Source organism: Narcine bancroftii, chromosome 1 (genome assembly GCF_036971445.1).
Source record: "Narcine bancroftii isolate sNarBan1 chromosome 1, sNarBan1.hap1, whole genome shotgun sequence".
Classification (NCBI taxonomy): Eukaryota; Metazoa; Chordata; class Chondrichthyes; order Torpediniformes; family Narcinidae; genus Narcine; species Narcine bancroftii.
This window is the reverse complement of record NC_091469.1, coordinates 41,872,990-41,895,385: the sequence shown is the minus strand read 5'-3', so window position 1 is coordinate 41,895,385 and position 22,396 is coordinate 41,872,990. Positions and strand designations below refer to the sequence as shown.

Sequence of the window (22,396 nt, the reverse complement as noted above, 5' to 3'; positions counted from 1 at the left end):
TCTAAACCAAGTTGCACCTTTCCATTGTTTTGATCGTTCCTATAATGAGGTGACCAGAACTGGACACAGCACTCCCAAGTGCGGTCTAACTAAAGTTTTTTTTATAGAGCTGCATCATTTACCTCATGGCTCTTAGACTCAATCCCTTGATTTAAGAAAGGTTATGAGGTGTTAGCTTTCATAATTACTGTCTATCTGTGAGGCAACTTTCAGTGAAATGTGGACAAGGACCCCAGATCTCTCTGCTCTTCCACACTGCCAAGAATCCTGCCATTAACTTTGTACTCTGCCTTGGAGTTTTTCCTTCCAAAGTATATCACCTCACACTTCTCCTGGTAAGTCATCCCTGCCACCAACAGAATCCAGGACATTATACTTAGTATTCAGGGGAATGGCCATAGGTGTGCCTGCTCATCTTTGCTTTCCTCTCTCTGAGTGTCATTCAGACAGCTGCCTCTGGCAGCCTAGGTGTGACTAATTCCCTGTACCTCTGATCTATGAATGCTCCATTCCTTATGAATTCCGGCTGCTGCTTCAAATTCCCAAGTTTTCCAGTTCACCCATTTGCATGCACTTCACTTCTGGCAGATGTGGCTCTATGGGAGAGGGGAGATCCCCCAGGTCTGCCACTTCTCACATGAGAGGCATACCACTCTCTCAACAGTCATTTTAAACACTCTAACTACGCCCTCACTTGAGGATGAAAGAACGTACCAGACGTTCACCTCAAGACTCTGCTCGCTTAAGCCTCTTGAGCCAAAGCCTCAACTCCCCAATCCTACTCTGGCCCACTCATATGGTGGCTGTCCCCATGGTGGCTGTCCCCATGGTGGCTGCTCTGCTTATACTGCCCACCATTTTAAATCAGCTGGGTTTTGCAGTCTCTCGCTCAAATCCTGAACACTGCAAAAGACTTGTTTATGTGTTCAAAGAGAAGGGAGGGGTTTAGGGGAGATGTAAGGGGTACCATAAATATTCATATATAATGCGAGCCCCCCCATTTTTGAGGGGAAAAATTTAACCCTCATGTATAGTACGACCCCCCCCCTCACCCACCTGAGACATGCTACCACCTCTCTGGCCGCTTGCCCTCTCGAGTCACGCTGCCGTCTCTCACGACCCCCCCCCCCCCCTCACTTGCCTGAGTCGCAATTTGCAGAATGTAAAAAAATTTTTTACTCCCATGTATATTGCGACCCCCCCCCCCTTATTTTTGAGGGGAAAATGGGGAAATTTTTTTTGCATTATACTCTAATATTTACAGTAACTTTTCCCCCCAGAATTGTGGTGCCTGAAATTCATTGCCGGGGTGATGGTTGAGGCTGAAACATTAGGAGCATTTTTTTTAAAAAACTCTTAAGCAAGCACTTAGTTGAAAGAAAAAGAAAAATAGAGGATTCCTAGATAGGAAAGGTTTTGATGGTAAGAAAATGTAGGATGGCACAACATCAAAGGCTGAAGGGCCTGTACTGTAGTTTTCTATGTTGTCTAAAACTAGCAAAATTAACCTATTTTGAGAAAAACATCATGGTGGTTTGAAAAGGTCTTTAGATTTACCTGGTTTTTCATCCATGTTCAATTGTTCCAGTAGCTTAAATTGGCAGAAAGTTGCAAACTCTCCCAGACTGGCATTGTTTCTCTGCTGTTTTTGAGCAATTACCAGCTGTTTTAAACTTTGTCTAACATTTGTCTACTTTGTTCCAGGAACCACGGGCATCAAGCTGAAGCTTCAGAACACTTTACCTAATGTGGATTGAAGTTGTATTTTAATGAAATAAAAAGTTGCAACTATCTTTTGATTCATAAATGACAATTTGCATTTCCTGTTGATGCACATTACTGCAACAAATTGATTACTATTTTAATAAATACAATGGCCACATTGATTACAATTTCTTCATTCATTTGTTTGGCTTTCTCTGAAGAATCAAGTTTGCTGTGTGTATTTGTATCATTCAATTGTATACCCTGGTGGCAAATGGGCTGCAAATGTGACTTCAAGGCTGATAATCTTTGGATTGCTGCCTGTACCATGTGCCAATCGGGGTAGGAATAGTAAGTTATGGCAGATGAATATGTGGCTGAAGAGTTGGGGTTCAGGAGTTCAGATTCATTGATCATTAGAATCCCTTCTAGGTAAGGTAATGAAGTGTATAAAAAGGACAAGTTGCACCTGAGATGGAAAGGGACCAATATTCTGATGGGCAAGTTTGCATGAGCTGTTGGAGTGTGTTTAAACTAGTTCAGCAGAGGGATGGGAAGCAGAATGAGAGAGCAGATGGTGGAAAATTTGTTGAGTTTGAGGAAGGACAGGCAATGGAGGAAGCATCAATATAGTCAGTTGGAGGCTTTGAAATGCATTTATTTCAGATTTAATGTCAGAGAATATGCATGACATCACATATAACCCTGAGATTCTTCTTTCCTGCAGCGAGGCAGAATTGCCACTTATAGTGCAATTAAAAAACTACAATATACACATGTAAACAAATAAATGTAAACAGATGATAAATGCAAATAAACTGCAATACAGAGAATTCTTTTAAAAATAAAAGAGCAGAAAAATGAATCCTTAAGTAAATCCCTGGTTGAGTTTGTTGTGGAGGAGTCTGATGTTGGAGGGGTAGCAGCTGTTCCTGAATCTGGTGGTGTCAGTCTTGTGGAACCTATACCTTTTTACTGATGGCAGCAGAGAGAAGAGGTGCTGGGTGGTGTGGATCCTTGATTGCTACTGCTCTCTGACAGTAGTGTTTCCTGTAGATGTTCTCTTTAGTGGGGAGGGTTTTACCTGTGATTGTCTTGGGCTGCGTCCACCACCTTTTTTGGAGGGCTTTATGCTCAGGTACTGGTGTCCCCATACCAGACCATGATGCAGCTGGTCAACACAATTTCCTCCACACATCTGTAGAAATTTGCCATGGTTACTGGTGTCATAACAAACCTCAACAAACTCCTGAGGAAGTTGAGATACTAGCATGTTTTCTTCACAATGCTATTAGTGTGTTGGGTCCGTGAAAGATGCTCGGAGATAGTTACTCCTAAGAACTAAATTTGCACACCCTCTCCACTTCAGATTCCCCCACCCCCAGTGATCACTGGATTGTATACCACTGGCTTTCCCTTCCTGAATTCAACAATCATCACCTTGGTTTTGGTGACATTGAGTGCAAGGTGGTTGTTGGTGCACCATTCAGCCAAGTTTTCAATCTCCCTCCTGTATATGGATCCATCAACTTTTATAAAACCTGTTACCATGGTATCATTGGCAAATTTGTAGATGGTGTTATTGTCGTACGAGCCACACAGTCATAGGTGTAAAGTGAGTAGAGCAGGAGGCTAGGAACACAGCCCTGTGGTGCTCCGGGCTAATGGAGATTGGAGAGGAGCTGTTCTTATTAATCCTCACTAATTGTGGTCTGGAAATGAGAAATCCATGATGCAATTACAAAGTAGGGTGTTGAGTCCCAGTTTTTGGAGTTTGCCGATTAATTTTGAGGGGACGATGGTGTTAAATGCTAACCTGTAGTTGATAAAGAGCATCCTGATGAATGCATCTTTGCTGTCCATGTGTACCAGGGCTTTGTGAAGAGCCAGTGTAGACCTGTTGCCACTCAGACAGGAGCTGATCTGCTTCAACAGCAGCCTTTCAAATCACTTCATCACTGCTCGATAGTTACTAAGGCAGGTTACTATGCTCTGCTGGGTGAAATGCAAGTTGGTCAGCATAAATTTTTAATACTCAGCCAAGTGCTCCATCTGGGCTGGATGCTTTCCTTGGATTCACTCTTCTGAAGGCAGCATGCACATCTTCCTCTGATACAGAATAGGATCATCATGGGATGTGATATAAAAGTGGCTTTGGGAATAAGGGACATGAACTTGGAGCAAGGATCAGCTTGCAATTACAGAGACTAGGCTGACACAAGAATATGCAGGAACTGGGGTTTAGATGTCTTAAAAGGGATATGGTGGAGGTAAAAGAGTGGGCAAGTAGCTTTACTGAAGGTAATGATCAGCCATGATACTTTCCATGGCATCCTGGGATAGATTCTGTCAGGGCTTCAGCACTTATCCACATATAATGTGTGCCATTGCCTTTAGCACTTCCTCCTTGCATAAACATTCCAAAATAACGAAGTACCCATCCCATAACTCCATATTTCTCTTTGGTGATGAGAAGTATTCATTTAGGACCTTTTCATAATCCCTTGACTCCACACATAAATTTCCTTGATTTGCCCCTGAAAGGATCTACTCTTTCCCTTAAGGGCCTATCTCATTGGCGGAGACATTGCTGCAACCAGCAGAGACTCGAGTCGCCACCTAGTCTCCAGGTCAATGAGATAGGCCCCTTAATCTCCCCTTCAAATATAAAAGAATTTTTCTTAATACTGGTTGCCAAGATCATTCATGTCCCCTTGTTTTTTTTTTACCCTTCTAACTTTCTTGAGTTTTTATCCCTTCAATTTAATCAAACTTATTTGTTAACCAATCTTTCCAAATCCTTCCATATGCCTTTCCAATCATAAAGGGGACATAAGGACTCTGAACCTCCTATTTTACTCTCAAATACCTCCTACATTTTGGAAGTTTCTTTATCCCCCTATCCAGCAGCTGCTCTTGGTCTACTTTTACAGGGACCTGTGTGGATCCTTTATCACAGTTTGGGCAAATTTTAACTTCAAAGCAGCAGTCTGTAGATAAGTTTCCTTACAGTCAAAATGCTGTTCATTCTATGGATTCCTGTCCTAAGAAATATTACAGAATATAAATTAATTACAACTGTACCTTCCATCCTTTTGCACATCTGCAAACTTTGAAATCAAGCTAAGTAAGGCATTCAATTGTGTAAAGTGGTGAATAACAATGGATTTATTAAGGAATTGGGAGATGTTCATCCCTATTTTGGGTTTGTGTGCAATTCAGTTTACGTCTGGCAGTTTCTGCTGGGGTGGTGGTGGAGCTTGATATAATGAGTACATTTTTTAAAAAACTTAAATATTCACATGGATGTAATAAAATTTGAGGATTATGGACTGTGAGAGAAAGGTTGATCTGGAGCAGGTTTATTCAGGCTGGCACATCATGGGTTAAAGGACCCATGCTATGCAGGATGGTTCTACGTACTCAGCCAAGTGCTCCATCTGGGAGCCAAGTGCTCCCTTGTTTCCAAAATCACCCTGGTGAATGTGTTTAGGTCAACAGGAGCATAGTTATTTTGACATCATCAGACAGATTTAAGGTGGAATCCTTTGGAAGAATAGCAAGCTACAAGAAGAGATTTTGCATTTTGAATGAACTGTGCCATCTGATGGACAATCCATGATACAATGAACACAATTGGAATTGAACAGCCATTATGGAAAATGAAGCATCCAGGTCAGCTAATTTGTCAGTCTGTTGTCTCTGCTTCAACTTGATCCTAACTGATTATTTGGTGGGCTTTTATTGTGGAACCAGAGAAAGATCAGACCTGATTTCTTTGAGCAATAGGCTAAACAATCTATATCTGTTGATGTTGCTTATGCAAAAGAAATATGCATAAACGATCTGGAAGAGGGGACAGAGTGTAGTGTATCTAATAGTTTTTTGACACTAAATTGAGTGGGAAAGCAAATTTTGCAAAGGATACGGAGAGTCTGCAGAAAGTTATTGATAGGTTAAGTGAGTGGGCAAGGGCAGATGGAGTACAATGTTGGCAAATGTTAGGTTGTCCATTATGGAAGGAAAAATGGAAGATCAGAATATATAAATGGCAAGCAATTGCAGCATTCTGATGTGCAGAAGGACTTGAGTGCTTGTGCATGAATTGCAAAATGTTGGTTTGCAGGTGCAGCAGATAATCAAGAAGACAAATGAATGTTGGCCTTCATTGCTTGAGGGATAGAATTTAAGTGCAGGGATGTGATGCTGCAACTGTAAAAGTACTAGTGAGACAGAATCTGGAGTACTGTGTGCAGTTCTGGTCTCCTTACTTGAGGAAGGTTATGCTGACTTTAGAGACGATACAATGGAGGTTCACCAGGTTGATTCCAGGAATTAAGGGGTTGGTCTATGGGGAGAGATTGTTATTTGGGCCTATACTCACTGGAATTTAGACAAATAAAATTATGAAAGACATAGATAAGATTGAGGTTGGTAAGTTGGTTCCATTGGTAGGGAAGACCGGAACTAGGAGACTCCAGACTCAGGGTCGTAAATTTAGGACCAAGATGAGGAGGAATTTTTTTTTTCCAGAGGGTAGTAAATCTATGGAATTTGCTACCCATTGAAGCATTGGGGGTGATCTCAGTAAATAAATTTAAGACCAGGTTGGATAGATTCCTACATGGTAAGGGAATTAAGGGATATGGGAAAAAGGCAGATGGGTGGAGATGAGCCTATTATCAGATTGGTCATTGAATGGCCGAGCAGGCTGGATGCCCTACTTCTGTTCCAATTTCTTGTGTTCTAACAAGTGCAATAAACATGGCTGTCAGTTCAGGACAGCAAAAATATTCTACCCTCACCATATTTTGAAAGCCACAGTATGAATAATGCAGATATTCAGGGCTGTTTGTACACCAAATAAATCTTGGCCAAATATAGATCCCTATATATGACCTTTTATGCCACCTGTTCTTTCTGGAGTACTGAATATTTGTGGAAACTTAGTTTGTGGAAATTTAGTAAAGAAAACTACTTTTAACTATCGCAGAAGTACATAGATATCTAATATCAAAACTGAAACCATCCTACCTATTCATGATAGAAAATATGTGGCTTTTTATTTCAAACCCCTGTTAATTATTTGATCTTGGTTCCCTGAGGGGAGTGTTGAACTCTACTGCTACAATGGGGCCTTTATTCCAATTCCTTCAACCAGTAATGCTAGTAATGGTTGAGTAAATATACCTGAAACAAATTTGTCTTGGGTTAGAGCCTTCTGCACACAACTCCAGGCTGATGCTCCAGTACAGTTCTGTCACATGGTTAGGTCTGCATGTGATACTAAATGAAGGCCTCGTAGGGTCTCTGGGTGAATATTTAAAAACAAATCTCATGGTACAATTTCAAGGAAGAGTAAAGACATAAATCACAGAATCCTGCCCATTTGTGATCCATCAATTGACAAACTAAGTGGTTGAATCCCATAATTGTGGATACATGCTGTGGGAAGATGTACTGCTTCATTTACTGTTATAAATCTACACTTCAAAAACATTTTAATGGGTGAAAGGCATTTTGAGATGAAGGGACATGAAAAGCGACATACAAACGTTAGTCATTCTTTTTCTTCCCCACTGGTCTTGGTAACAGAAAGATGATTCCTAAAATTAAAAGCTGCACTGTGTGTGATGCAACAGGCAGGAGTTGTCACAAGCCGACTACCTCCCGTTAAACCATTACATTCTGCACTTCATATCTAATATCAGTCAAGGTGAGAGTATCAGAAAATTTATTCAAGATACCAAAATTACAACAATATGCTGATGGTATGATCTCTTTACCACAAACAATCTGTGTAAATTGAAAATGACTGAAATTTAAAATATAAATAATCTCTACAGTTACCAATAGGGGAAATTATTTGTAGACCCAAGTAGAAATCTTTATCCTTTACATTTCTGTAAAGTCCTAGGACTAAAAAGAATTGGAACCACCACAATTAAATGTTATGTCTTTATAATGATCCCAGTTGCCCTGATTTTAAGATTTTCTCTCTCTTTCGGTTGTCTGATGCATAAAGTTGTCATATGCTAATTGTTTATTGGTCTGTATCACAGTAGCTGTAAATTCATTCACATTTTGGAGATCCAGTCACTTTTTTTCCCCGCTGTAAACTGTGGGAAACCTTGTTTGATTTGTTGGTAAACTGAGATGCCTGCACTGTGGACACACTACTTGTTACAATAATAATATCATCTGCTCCAATAAGGAAACTGATTGACTTAAATATCTGAATGCAATTCCTGTAGGGAGTATTAGAGCTAAAAAAAATCACTATTATGTGCTCACTAATTCCATCTATGGCTGGTTGGCTCTGAAAACATTAGTCTACCAGAAATGTACAAATTAGTGTTTAACAATTGTGTTTCTTTTCATACTTTTGTAGATACAGGTTTAGAAAATCATTTGCTGAATCTTGTGTAAACTACCCAGATTTTCATTTGCATTTCAGTAAAGATTAATTTACCCAGACATACTTTGAATTCCACTGGTCTTCTCTTGCACAATAGATTGATTTGAGGCTAATTAAAGTTCAATTTCACAATTGCACAAAGCAATTTTTAATTTTGTAATTTCACTGAATTATATCAATAATTCCCAATGCTATAACTTGTAAGCACTTTGTTTAGAATATCTAACTACAGTAATCTGCAATTCTTCATTTACTATTTGACCAGCACTTGCCAGTTTCCTAATGGTTACCGCTTTTGTATATTAAGTTCAGTTCTTAGTTTAATAATTGTGCCTCGTGCTTGCTTCCTCTTTCTCTGCATTTGAACAAGAAATATGACTATTGTTTTTCCTACTCGCTTCAGCTATCAATGGAGGTTTTACTTTTTTCTTGTCTTTAGGGTCACAGGCAGATCTAGAATTGCCCAAGCCGCCTTGTCCATGAGGAGATGATAGTGAGGCTCCATTTTAAACCACTGACGATGATGTGATCATTCTGTTTGGGTGACTGTTCTGAGATTTTGATTTAACAATGCTGATTAAATGGTAATATCAGTTGAAGTCAGACGCACATGTGTGTCTTGAACAGCAACTTTGTAGGTAGTGGTTCTTCTCATTCAACAGGTTTTGCTTCCAAGTTTGGGATGTGCTGATGAAAATCCTTGAAAAATACAAAAGTTATTTTTAGGTGATAAGGTTTTATGATTGTCACTATCTTAGAGGATAAACCTAAACATCTCATCTAGCTAAATCAATAAATATAATCAAAATTAAAGATAAATGTCATTCTTGATCAACTTGAACACAGTGGAAACCCTGTTATAACGCAATCGTTTGGGTCCACAAAAAAGTCATTGTGATAAAAGCAAGGTGGCACTAAATCAGGGTTCAAGAAAAATCAGCATTTTCAAAAATATTCGTGAATACATCATTTTATTTCTTACAATCATCATTTTGTTTCTTAAAAAAGTGATCAAGTGTTCCTTGATCGCAGCATGTGTCACTTGCTGCGGGCAAAATCCAGAATGCTTCTGACCTGGAGGATTTCTACGTGGTCCACCTCCTGCGTCTCCAGCCGACATAGGCTAGCCTTGGTGTTCAATGGCTTCAGACACTTTTGGGGTTGGGGGTGGAGGTTCTTCATTATCATCTTCTTGCGATTCAAGAATCAGTACATTTCTCTCTGCTAGTGCAGGTTACGTTATAGACGATCTTGGAGTCCGTCAGGTGCTCATATGTTGGGCATTCATCATCATCTTTGATCATTTCAAACAGCCTTTCTGCGTTATATGTGAAGCCATAGAAATCTGGCTCTTCATCTTCCTTGGTGGATTGGTGTGATTTAAAAAGGCTGGACCCAGACCATTCTCCAGCATTTTGCTACACATGACAAGCTGCCTGCTGCCCAGACCTTCCCACCAAAATGGCAAAAGACCTTAATATTCAGGCTTTTCAGATAGTCTTCCAGTGTTGTTGATTCGTCTATAATTCTACAAATTAATTTATGCCTGTAATTCTGCTTGAACACAGAGATGATCCCCTGATCTAAGAGCTGGATCTTAGATGTAGTGTTCTTTAGAAGGTAAGAAACTTGGATCTTTCCATGATGTCTTACTACTAGGTTGGCAGAAGCACAGGCAAGTAGTCAAGCAAAAGAAGAGCTTGGAGTTCTACCTTTTGCTTACACAAATGAGAATGGACGGCAGGGAGGTCTTCCAAGCATTGCTGCTATGCATGTATTTGAACGGTAACAACTTCACATTGACATGGTGGAAACAGCAGGGTGACTTGTGTATTTCAGTCTTTTTTGCACAAAACGACAACATCACACGATCTTTGTGTTTGAACCCCTCATGTCGATGGGCATCATCTTTGCTAGACAATGTATGGTCTGGGATCATCTTGTAGCAGAGGCCTGTTTTTTCATAGTTGTACATTTGTTCTTTCACATAGACATCCTCTTCTAAAAGTTTTTAATCCATCAGGGTATTTGCTAACACTTGAGAAATCCTGTGACGGCATTTAAACCATTCTAGTCATCCATTGCTAGCTTTGAAATGTGAGGTTTCTCCATTAATCAGCTTGTCAAACTTCTCAGCTTGAGCTTTGAGAATAGGCCCGGAAATTAAAAGGCTTTCTGAATGGGCTTGAATGAACCACTTGTACAGGGAATCATTGAGGTTGACATCTTTGGCGGTCTTGTCTTCAGGCTTTTAGTACTGCTTCTTCAAATTTGCCGAGTGACACGCGTAAGCTTCCTGAGATTTCCAACCAAAGTGTTGATTTGAGTATGCCATGGTCTTGTGCAACTTGTGTTTGACCTCATTCTTGATTGTGTCAAATGTGTGAAGCTTATCTTTCACACAAAAAAGATTTTCTAATGGTTTGTACCATTTTGACGTAAAAAAATTATTTCACAAAAGAGCAAAAACAAAGATCCAATGGCTCATTGCATCGTATCTGAATTTGTGTAAAATCAGGGCGCGTTATAACAGGGTTTCATTGTACTTTGAAGAAATAAAAAAGGGAAGAATCACTGCATATATTTTTGGAGTTTTTTAAGCACAGATAAGTACACTCATAACAAAACTCAGACCAAAGAAGGTCTGGTGCAAGTGGCAGGTGAGATATTAATCAAACTGTTAAGCATAAGAGAAATTGAGGCAAGGACTAGAATACTGAAAAATGCAGGCAGTAGATCCAGAATAACCAATGCTATGATCATTGCATTCGTTACCTTGAACATTTTATTTAAATCATGATGCCTATGTTAAACATGCAATTAATGAATAAAACTTAAAAAGGACAAAATACATGATTTTTAAAAAACTAATCCCCGACAATCCCCCACCCCCTTCCCTAACCCACTCACCTCTTCCCACCTCCCTCTTATCTACCCCCAAAGAGAAGAAAAAAAAGAAATCACATAACACAAAACACCATGGTTTGGAGCAATACCACTAATGTGCGGAAAGGGGATTTAGTAAATAAACCTCATATAATCCAAATACGGGCTCCAAGTTTTACAAAAAAGGGAATAATTATTACTTAAATTGGATGTTATCCTTTCCAATGGAATAGAAGATCTCATCTCCACATGCCATCTCTGATTACTCAAATCAATCTTATTTTTCCAAGTAATTGGCTTTTGCTGTAGCTAGAAAATCTCAAAAAAGCATTTGGAAATCTATTTAATTAAAATTCTAAACTAATCCTCTTAATATTACCCAACAAGAACACCACAGGATCTAATGAAAATTTCACTTTCAAAATAACTTTTAGAAATTCCTTAAGTTTAATCCAAAAGGGTTTCACTGTCTCACGTGACCAAGTAGAATGTAGAAAAGAACGTACCTCCTTATGACATCTAAAACATAAATCCAAAGAAATAAAATAATATTTCCTTAATTTTTCTGGAGTTAAATATAATTGATGAATAAAATTATAATGAACTAATCGATACCTTACATTTACAATTTTAGTGATATTATCCTTACATAAATTCATTCAATTATCCTGAGAAATACACATACCTAAATCTTCCCCTCATTTCAATCCAGATTTATGTATAACCAGCTTAAACATTTTATTCTGTAATAAAACATACATCTCAGATATAAATCTCTTCTTACCACCCTCAGTAAAATTTCAAATTTAGATAGTCTAGGTAACCGTAAAGTACGTCCAAAATTATCCAACGGTAAGGCTTTAATTTGACAATAATAAAAAGAGTATTTGAAGATGTATCATATTTCTCTTTCATTCTTTGAAAAAAAATATCCTGTTTCATAACAATCTTGCACCAGTTTAATACCCTTTTGATTATTAAGTGTAAAAGGGAAAAGCTTATTTTGATATAAAGGAATTTTACCTGAAATTTTACTTTGAGGAATCTAACAAGGAATAGACTGAAAAAAAAATTGAATTCAAGGAAAATATTCATTTTAATACAATTAACTCATCCTATTAATGTAATCGGTAAAACTTTCCACTGATTCAAATCATATTTAATTTTAGAGAATAAAGGCAAATAATTCAATTCATATAAATGACTATAATCACAATCTACCTTGACACCTAAATACTTAATCCGATCTGACCATTTAAATTTCACAGTGTGCCAACACAAGGAATAATCCATTTCAGCCAAAGGCATAATCTCACTCTTTTCCCAATTAATTTTGTAACCTGATACATTGCATTCATATCAACATAATGCAACCAATAAATTGCTGGAAATCTGAAAGCAAAGTACTCGGCAGCTCATGCAGCATCCATGGAGGGAGAGACATTAAATTTCACGTCAATTACCCTTTCATTAAAACTTGGGGAATTTGGAGATCAAGCAAAAGGTTGAAGGAGCAATAGCTCCAGTAAATATTAAATATTAAAAGAACAATCCACACTCAAGCCCAAACCTGAGGCTTAAAAAGTTCCAATTCTATTTCGCTTCTGACTTTTCGGAGTTCTAATGAAAAGTCATTGACCTGAAATATTAACTATACCTCTCTAATTCTTTGCTTCTATTTCTATTCTAATGTGTTCTTAGTAGTTGGAAGGGCAGCTGTAAAATTTGCCACTGCCTTAAATGGGATGTTTAGTCAATTCCTCCTTTTTTTAATTAATCAGAGAGAAAGCGAGGAGCACTTGTAAATAATTTTTTTTTAAAGTTAGTTTGCAGGTGGAACAGGCAATCAAGAAGACAAATGGGCTATTGGTCTTCATGTCTATAGGGCAGTTATCTGCAGGCGGAGGAGGAGAAGGAGCTTGGAGAGAGTGACGGGAAGGTAAGCTGTTAAATTCCAGGGCTTACTGGAGCTTGGGCCTACTTGGTTCGGGCTGTGAGTCAGAGGAGGTGGCGACTGGAGTTCGGGCGACTATCTGGAGGTGGAGGAGCTTGGAGAGAGTGAGGGGGTTAATTGGTCAAGTGCGAATAAAAGGAGGGTAAGTATAAGGGAGCGGCCAGTGAGTGAGCGGCCCAGTGAAGAGTGGGGCTTCGAGGCTTTGGCTCTAGAGGCTTCGGCAAGTAGAGGCAGAGGACGGGCATATCAGGACGGTCACTTTTAATTTAATATATATCATTTATTTTTCACATGTGAGGTGAGTGAAGAAAAAGGCAGGATGAGTTTGAGGGCAGTTTGCTGCTCACAGTGTCAGATGTGGGAAGTCATGGAGTCTTCTAGAATCCCGGACATCCACGTCTGCACTAGGTGTGCTCAGCTGCAGCGTCTCAGGGAACTGAGTCGCTCTGGTCAGGGAGAGTGAGGCTGTCATAGACAAGAATTATAGTCAGGTGGTCTCATCGGGGCCACAGGAGGAGAGGCAGTGGGTTACTGTTAGGAGGAGGAAAGGGAAGGGTCAGGCTTAGGAGAGAGCACCTGAGCCTGTAGCCCTCAGCAATCATGTGAGGTGCTTCATTTTGGGAGGAATAACCAAAATAGGACGTATGCAGTGAAGGGGAGGGCATTGAGGGATCTTTAGTAATGGTTCAGCATTCCTTGAAGGTGGATTCCCATGTAGATAGGGTGGTGAAGAAGGCTTTTGGTATGCTGGTCTTTATAAATTATAGCATAGAATATAGGAGTTGGGAGGTGATGTTGAGACTGTTTAAGGCATTGGTAAGGTCAAGTTAGGAGTATTGTGGGCAGTTCTGGTCTCCAAATTATAGAAGAGGGTGCAGAGAAGGTTTACGAAAATGTTGCCTGGATTGCAGTATCTTGAATACGGAGAAAGATTGAGAAGACTGGGTCGTTATTCATTGGCACGTAGAAGGTTGAGAGGGGATTTGATAGAGGTATTTAAAATTATGAAGGGAATAGAATGAGTAGATATGAATAGGCTCTTTCCCCTGAGGGTAGGGGAGATTGGAACAAGGGGTCATAAGTTAAGGATTAGGGGGAAAAACTTTAGGAGTAACATAAGAGGATGCTTCTTCACTCAGAGAGTGGTGGCTGAGTGGAAAGAGGTAGTTGCGGCAGGGTCAATTCTGTCATTTAAGAGGAGGTTAGATGAGTACATGGATGTGAGGAGGTTGGAGGGTTATGGGCAAGGGAGTGGGTAGGTGGAACTAGTGGAGTTTCACGTAAAACTGTGTGGACTAGAAGGGCCGATGTGGCCTGTTTCCGTACTGTAAATTGTTATATGGTTATATGGATTGAATGGGGATCAGATTCCTCAGGGTACTGGTGAGGCTGCATCTGGAGTGCAGTGTGCAATTTTGGTTTCCTTACTTGGAGAAGGATACACTGGTTTTGGAAGCGGTGGACTCGGTTGATTCCAGAAATTAGTGGATTAGTTTATGAGGAGAGATTGAGTAGCCTAGGACTGTACTCAGAGTTTAGAAGGATGAGGGGAGATCTTATGGAAACAAATAAAAATATGAAAGAAATAAGACAGAAGCAGGAAGATTGTTTCCACTGGCACATGAGAATAGAACTAAGGGAGGTAGACTGGAGGTTTGGGGGAAAAGAGTTTGGCCAGAAATGAGGAGGAACTACTTCTCCTTGAGTGGTGAATCAGTAGAATTCTCTGCTCAGGGAAGCAGTAAAGGCTGCCTTATTATGTAACGGTGCCTTAAATATATTTAAAGTTTTTTGTTTTTATTTCAGATTCTCAGTACCTGCAGTTTGCTATATTTTTATAAATTATTAATCACTGTGACATCGGGTTATAAGACCATAGTAGTCTTATGAAGCATTGCAGTTCAACAAGGGGAACAGATCTGAAACCACTGAATTTAGATTAAAAATTACATGTAAAGCAATCTATTTCTGCACATGAAAACAGATCCTTCAGCCAGTTTCTTCATGCCAACCAAAGTCCTAGGTTAGCCTCATTTGTGCATTTGGCCCACAACCCACTAAACCTTTGCAATCCATGAAGACAAGGGATAGAGAATTGACACCTGCATAAGATTGTTAGTAGATGGCAAACAAAATTGTGAAAAAGGAACATCGATCCAATGTAAAGTACAGTTGTCATCTTTTTAATGCCAAATACTAAAAGGATATAGACAGTCAATGGCAGGAATGATGACACACAGAGGGACTTGGGTAAAAATTCATAGCTCCTTGAAAATAGAGACATAGGTGGACTGAGTAGTGTAGAAGGCATTTGACATGCTCGCCTTCACAGATGGACGCATTGGCTATCATGTTCCAGCTGCACGTTGGTCAGGCTACACTTGGGAGTATTTTGTACAGTTCTGGTCACCACACTTCAGGAAGGATCTGATTTCAATAGGAAAAGTGCAGAAGAGTTACCACAGTGATGTGTGAAATGTAGGCTTTAAGAACCAATGACTGCTTCTGCAGATGCTGCTCAACCCATTGGGTTCCTCCAGTTGGCTCAATTTTACAGCATCAGCAGTATATTCTGACCCTCTCTGGGTTTATCCACCCTGGAAAAATACTGGGTTATTCTCTAAAGTGACCTTATGGAGATTAGTAGGAATATAAGGGACATTTCCATTTCCTAGGATGGGGAGTCTAATAGGGTTAGTTTTAAGGTGAGTGTTGGGTATAAGCCTGCCCTCTGCTGGACATCATGACACCCACATCATGATGTCACCCTTCCATATATATAAATATACATACAAGTGTGTAAAACCCTGCGTCAGTAGACAGGTTAGTCTAATAGAAGGATGAGAAAGCATCAAGTCTCTGAGTCTTAATTGTGTGAGTGCAAACACAACAATAAACAAGGAATCAGGAGTATAACATTATGAGGCATAGATCAGGTGAACACCCAGCATCTTTATCTTTATCCCAGGTCAGCAATGTAAATGTCAGAGGACATCGTTTGTGACTGGAGGAATGTTTAGTGGTGACGAGGAACGCAACAAACCCTACACATACTCCACACACCAACTGTGAGAAGGAAAACAACAGAAGAAAGGGGGAAAACAACTACCTAACAACCCCAATAAATTTCTGCCAAAAGATTAAGGTGAAAGCTGGCGGAGGGAAAGTTCTGGGAATTCAATGAAGTAGAAGAAAGTTGGGATAACTTCGTAGAATGGTTTAACTATTACTGGGTAGCCCACAATACTGTGGAAGGTCCAGTAAACTGCAAACATGCCCTCTTCCTCAGTATACCTTGCTAATACATTTCATATACTTGCACATGATAAATCCATCTTAGATCTTCTAATCTTAATTAGGTCTTGTCTACAAAAACTTTCTTTCCTGTTCTGGTGTTTTAGGTTTCATAAGGAAGTAGGTTCTTTTTTACATTCTACCTGGTCAACCGGTACGGACTCGAAAGGCCGACATGGCCTGTTTCCGCACTGTAAATGGTTATATGGTTATAATGAGCAGCAAAACATTCGACCTCCTTAAGACCTTGCTGTCCCCGAAGGATCCAGGAACAAAGGCATTCAACGAATTATGCACAGCTCTAAGGAACCATAGAAAGGCAACGATTCTGTGAAAGGAGATAAGGACCAGAAGAAACAGTAAGTGAATGCCTGGCATCATTGCGCAAACTGGCAGAGCACTGTCATTTCGAGTAGTCTCTAAATCAGGCACTGCAAGGCAGATTAATGATGGGGCAAATCACCAAGCAAGGCAAAAATTATTAGGAATGGATCAAGACCTTATGTTACAGATTGGATACAGAACTGCCTGCAGCTCTGAAATGGCAGATAAAAACTTGGATGTGGGTCAACCAGACCTACTGGTCAGGTCGTCTTCCCACCAGCAATGCTTCCGTTGTGGGAAATACAACCACCAACCAGGAAAATGTTTCTTCAATAATTCTAAATACAACCATTGCAATAACAGAAGGACATATCAAAGCTAAATGTCCGCTTCTAAAGCGCAGGTGGCCTGCAAATAAGCAGGCAGCTAAAGTCAAAACAATTACGGGGGGAGGGGGGGCAACCTAGCAACGATGATGATAACAGCCCAAGGCTGACCTTCAAGCTACTGAAATTTCAGCTCCTGAGATATTACACATCAGAGGAATAAATGGAGGAAGCACAGCAATCTTTATACAGCTAAAAATAAATGGACACCCCCTGAAGATGGAGTTAGAAACAGGGGCAGAGGTGTCCCTCATGCCACCTTGCTACCATGCCTCCTGGTAAAAACAACTGAAATAACTCTAAGATCTGTTACAGGAGACAGAATCAAAGTGTTTGGAAAAAATACGGTCCAAGTACAATACAAACAACAGCAACCAAAAACACTCTTTCTGTACATCGTAGATACTCAGGGACCAGCACTTCTTGGAAAAAACTAGGTACAACACATTCCCCAAGACTGGCTGGAAATCTGTTCAATACTAAATGTAAACCACACGGACACCTCCCAGCCAGAACTCGACCAAATCCTCAACAACCACGCAGTGGTTTTCCAACAAGAATTGGGGAAAATCAAAGGTGTTCAAGCCAAAATGCAATTAAAAGATAATGCAGAACCAAAATTCTTCAAAGCCAGAACAGTCCCATTTGTTACGAAAGGAAAAATTGAGGCTGAATTAAACAGCGTCCATCGTACCCATACGAAAAGCAGATGGTGAAATTTGAAATTACTGTGATTACAAAATCTCCATCAATCCATCACTCAAAATACCCGAACACCCAATGCCCAAGGCAGAAAAATTGTTGCAAGCACTAAACGGAGGGCAAAAATTCACAAAAATAGATTTGCCACAAGCATATCAACAAATAGAATTGGACAAAAATAATCAAGGGACTATGTGACAATCAATACCCATCTGGGCCTATTCACCGATACACACGGACCTGACGGAATTTCAGCAACACCTGTGATTTTTCAAGCAACATTGGACAAATTACTACTCTCAGTTGGGTGATACCTATATAATATCATCTTATCACGGGCTGAAACGACAGTGAATACTTACAAAACCTTGAAAAGCTTTTAACCAGACTACAACAGGCTAATATACGATAACGAAAGGACAAATGTGTCTCCATTATATGTCTTCTCAGTATCATATCTTGGGTTTACAATCGAATCCAGCAGGAACAGAAGCCTTTTGCAAGGCCCCATACCCAACCAACAAGTCAGAATTACAGTCCTTCTAGGACTTGTTAATCACTACTGAAAACATATCCCAAATGTGTCTACACTATGCAGTTTGTTGAACCAATTACTCAAGAAAAATCGAACATGGTATTGGAACATATCAACTAAAAACAGTCGATCAACTAAAGGAAATACTAACGTCAACAAATAAGGTGCTGATCCACTACGACCCTAGTAAAGAAGTAACACGAACTGTGGATGCTTCACCAGTGGGACTAGAAGTGGTACTATCCCAAATCACAGAAAAAGGTGAGCAACCAGTAGCAAATGCTTCGTGAACATTAACCACAAGCGAACGCAATTATACCCAACTAGAAAAAGAAGGATTGGCAATAAATTTTGGTGTAAAAAAAAATTCCACCAATATTATTACAGATGATCACTGAAAACAAAGCTCTTAATTTAATCCTGGGGCCACACAAAGGTATACAGGTACACAATCCTTTATCCGGAACCCTTGGGGAGCAGTGTGTTCTGAATTTCGGATTTTTCTGGATTTCAGAAACCCCACCCGAATTGTACTGCCTATCCACCCCCATCCCCTTCCAGTTGCCCGGCAGTCCCCCCCCCCCATGGCTGTCTCCCCCAATCGCTGGTCCCTTGGCTGCCCGGCTGCCTGCCCTGACCGCCGGTCCCTCGGCCGCCCAGACGCCTCCCCCAACTGCCTGTCCCTCGGCCGCCCGGCAGCCTCCCCCGACTGCTGGTCCCTCGGTCGCCTCCCCCGAATGCCGGTCCCCATTTGCCAGATTTTAGTTGTCCGGATAAAGGATCGTGTACCTGTACCAGTATGAGCTGCAGCCACAATTCAAAGATGGGCCATGCTACTAGCAATGTATAACTTTGATATAAAACATAACCAGGAACACTCAACAGCCATGCAACTGGCTTATCACACATACCGCTACCCAAGACAGAACAACGAGAAGAAATTATTAAATGGACAGCAGAGGCAGTAGCCGTCAACCAAGATCAACTTCAACAACTGGCCATTACAGCCCAGATGATCACAAAGGAAGCCCGAAAAGAGGCAACATTAAGCAAGATCCTATACTTCACCTTTAATGGGTGGCCCAAATCTGAAGTCATTCCCGAAGATCTAAAACCTTACCCCACACGCCGCCATGAACTATCAGTCAAAGAATAATGTTTACTATGGGGTACCCGTACAATTATTCCAGCCAAATGGCAAACTACCATGTTATCAGAACTACACAATCATCCGGAATGGTATGAATGAAGGCACTGGCCCGGATGCATGTCCAGTGGCCCTCCATAGACAGAGACATTGAAACAACAGAAAGAGAATGCAAAATATGTCAGTCAATGGAGTCAAAAATGCCGCAAGCCGAAGCTAATCCATGGAAATGACCATCCAAACCTTGACATTGGATTCATGTAGACTTTGCTGGACCATTCATGGGTGAGTCTTTCTTAATAGCAGTGGACACACACTCCAAATGGCCAGTAGTTTCACAGCTGAAAAATACCAAAGCAGATCCCATGATTGACTGTCTTTGCCACTTATGGATTGCCTCGTGAATTAGTTACAGATAATGGGCCTCAATTTACATCAGAACCTTTTTAAAAATTTATGTGCGACAACAATATCAGACATATTTTGTCCGCACCCTATCACCCAAGTACTAATGGGGAGGTAGAACGTTTTGTATAAACGTTCAAAAGAGCAATGAAAATCACGAAACTTCTAAATTCCTCCTCAACACACAAAATCACAGATTTCCTTTCGGGATACAGAAACATGCCGCATTCTACCACAAAATGCACCCCAGCAGAACTAATGTTTGGCTGCAACCTGCGGACCAGGCTGTCCACAGTTCATCCAGATCTCTGATTTCAAAAAACAGTATCGCCACAAACCTCATCTAGAACATTGGAAGTGGGCGAGAGAGATCTAGTACAAGATTATAGACAATATAAAGACCCATGGGTGGTAGGAGTAATCTCACAAAAATTGAGCCCCTGCTCATACTCTGTTCTAGTGGGGGGTCAGATTGTGGAAGCAACACATTGACCAATTACGAGCATTGACTGACACTAAGGTCCATGAACTGCCTCATAAACTGGAGGAGCTGGAATCAGACCTGCTGCGGCCTGCCCTGAACATCCCACCCCTCAGATCGAGTGGGAGGGGGGGGCGGGCAGAGACGGTTGTGGAACCGAGCTGTCCAATGAGGAGTGACACGCAGCCAGGAGGGCAGCGAAGACGGGCAGTCGTCGCCGACTCAACCGCCAACCCGACTATCTATGGGTCCCGAGCCAAGACCGACACAGCAAACCACACCGAGGCGGTCCAAAAGAGGAAGAAGACCACCCAAACGCTTTACGGACTACGTGCCCTGATTATTATTAAATACTTTCCCTTTCATAATTATAATTACTCATGAGATGTATTCTAATTCTCAGTTGTCGTCCTGGGCCCGATGTAATCTTATTAGTTCGAAGGGGCCCAGTCAGCATTTACTGGACAGGGGAGGGGGAAGGGGAGGGATGTCACATCATGTGTCAGTAGCCAGGTTAGCCTTTTAGAACTAAAAGGATGAGAAAGCATCAAGTCTCCGAGTCTTAATTGTGTGAGTGCAACAGTGAGAAGGGAGAAATTTAAAGAAATCTGATGGGTAACATTCTCCCACATTGACAGTGGACGTTAAAGGGAATTGGCTGCCAGGCAGTGAGACAACTACAACGTTCAAAAGACGGTTGGATAGGTTTTGGGAAAGGAATAAAGGCCTAATGTCCAAATCGAATTAGAGTTGACAGCACTTTCTGCCTGGATGCCCGTTTCTGTGCTGTCCCACTGTCCGACTCTAAGTAAAGGGGCCCCATCTAGTGATAATGAGAGGAGAGATGGCTCGGTTCTGCTTTGCCTTTTTAAAAATTGCAGGTTGTTACATCCATACCGTAAGTCATCGATATCGAATGGTCACAAATCGTCGTCCCAGGGAGTGGGAGAGTTGCGCCTGGAAGGTGGGATGTCAACGACAGTGATTGGGTTGGATATCCCAGCGGGGTACCTGATCGCGGGCTGGGCTGGGCTCTTGGCGAAATGATGCTTAAAGGATGGCCTCTTGCTTTTGCGTAACTTGCCGAAACTCAGCATGAGGCTGATTCCACCGAACACTATTAGGCATCCGCCGATGAAGCCAAGGATCACGGCGTATCCGACTGAGAGCCTCTGGCCGCCCACGCTGTTCGGGATCTGGTTGAGTCGATCCGTGTACCAGGAGACCGGGATCAGGACTAAGACTCCGCCAATAACCAGGATGACCCCTCCTGCCCCGGCGAGGCCGTAGTGGGGGATAGATGTCCAGCAGCGCACTCCCCAGGACGCCACCAGGATGCCTGCGGCGGACACCACCAGGGAGGCGATCGTCAGGCCCCTCGCTAGGCTGATGACTCGGTCATTGAAGTAGGCGTCGTCCTGCAAACTGCAGGACAGCTCCCGCACCGACTGGAGGTCCCTGCAGATCTCCCAGAGCCCCTGGTGGTGCACCTCATCCAGAGCTCCGTTGGGGATCTCGGTCACGTCCCTCCAGGCAGGAGCGACCAAGCAAGTCAGAAGCAACACGAAGCCTCCGGGGGCAAAGACCAACCCCAGGATCATCGTCACCGGGGTCCGCATGGCGAGCACTTGGGGTCCCCCGCCTCCGATCGGGCGGTAGCTTCACTCTTCCTGTCAAGTGCCCGTCGCTGCAGAGGGTGCAGGGCGTCCCAGCTTCTAGGTTTACAACCCCCAAAAAACCAGAAGGACAGGTTTTGCTCCCATTGTGACCTGTAATCCAAACTCTCTCTCTGCAGCTCTGATGCCTGCAAATTTTCGACTTGAGGTCAGGAGAGGAAGGGGGTGGGAATTAACCAAAGGCGTTGTCGGTCCCAACACCTCAATGCTTCCTCAACGTCGGTTTCTGCTTGGGTTTCGGTTGCCTGATCGCATGCATTTTTTCCCCTTGTTCTATGCTATGCAAAGCACGACGATTGAATGCTCTTAGACCAAGATCTGGCATGCCTATTTTCCGAATCCGGTTTGAACCGTGCATCTCTCAATGAGTAATCTGGAATGGAGAACGGGAAAAACGTGGGGAGGTCAAGTGCAAGTTTATTATCATCAGACTCTCCATAGACTGGTCGAAACAGCGTTTCACCGGGGGACGGTGCACAGGCCA

At 41.6% G+C, this 22,396-nt stretch overlaps 2 protein-coding genes across 3 annotated transcripts in view; one reads left to right on the top strand and one right to left on the bottom strand.

The window, feature by feature from the left end:
- The window catches only part of LOC138758394 (very low-density lipoprotein receptor-like), a 58,739-nt gene extending 56,910 nt beyond the window's left edge, over positions 1-1,829 (top strand). The window contains exon 22 of the mRNA XM_069927646.1: positions 1,705-1,829. The gene's annotated coding sequence lies outside the window, so the exon portion shown is untranslated. The remainder of the gene's footprint in view (positions 1-1,704) is intronic.
- A 5,592-nt stretch (positions 1,830-7,421) lies between these two features.
- LOC138757475 (claudin-23-like) lies at positions 7,422-22,119 on the bottom strand. 2 transcript variants are annotated; one of them, XR_011353625.1, is made up of 3 exons: positions 21,134-22,119; positions 19,594-19,691; positions 7,422-8,821 (listed from the first exon to the last, which is right to left on the bottom strand). XR_011353625.1 is itself a non-coding variant. In XM_069924876.1 (2 exons), exon 1 carries the CDS (start codon positions 21,853-21,855, stop codon positions 21,157-21,159), a length of 699 nt encoding a protein of 232 aa, XP_069780977.1. In that variant the 5' UTR covers positions 21,856-22,115; the 3' UTR covers positions 7,422-8,821; positions 21,134-21,156. The 2 variants fall into 2 exon arrangements, 1 of the variants encoding a protein (XP_069780977.1); XM_069924876.1 differs by lacking the exon at positions 19,594-19,691 and having other exon boundaries at positions 21,134-22,115.
- Between the last annotated feature and the right edge of the window lie 277 nt (positions 22,120-22,396).

Bases quoted from the DNA above. Each gene is read 5' to 3' on its own strand.
- LOC138757475 (XM_069924876.1), bottom strand. From the start codon at position 21,855: ATGCGGACCCCGGTGACGATGATCCTGGGGTTGGTCTTTGCCCCCGGA.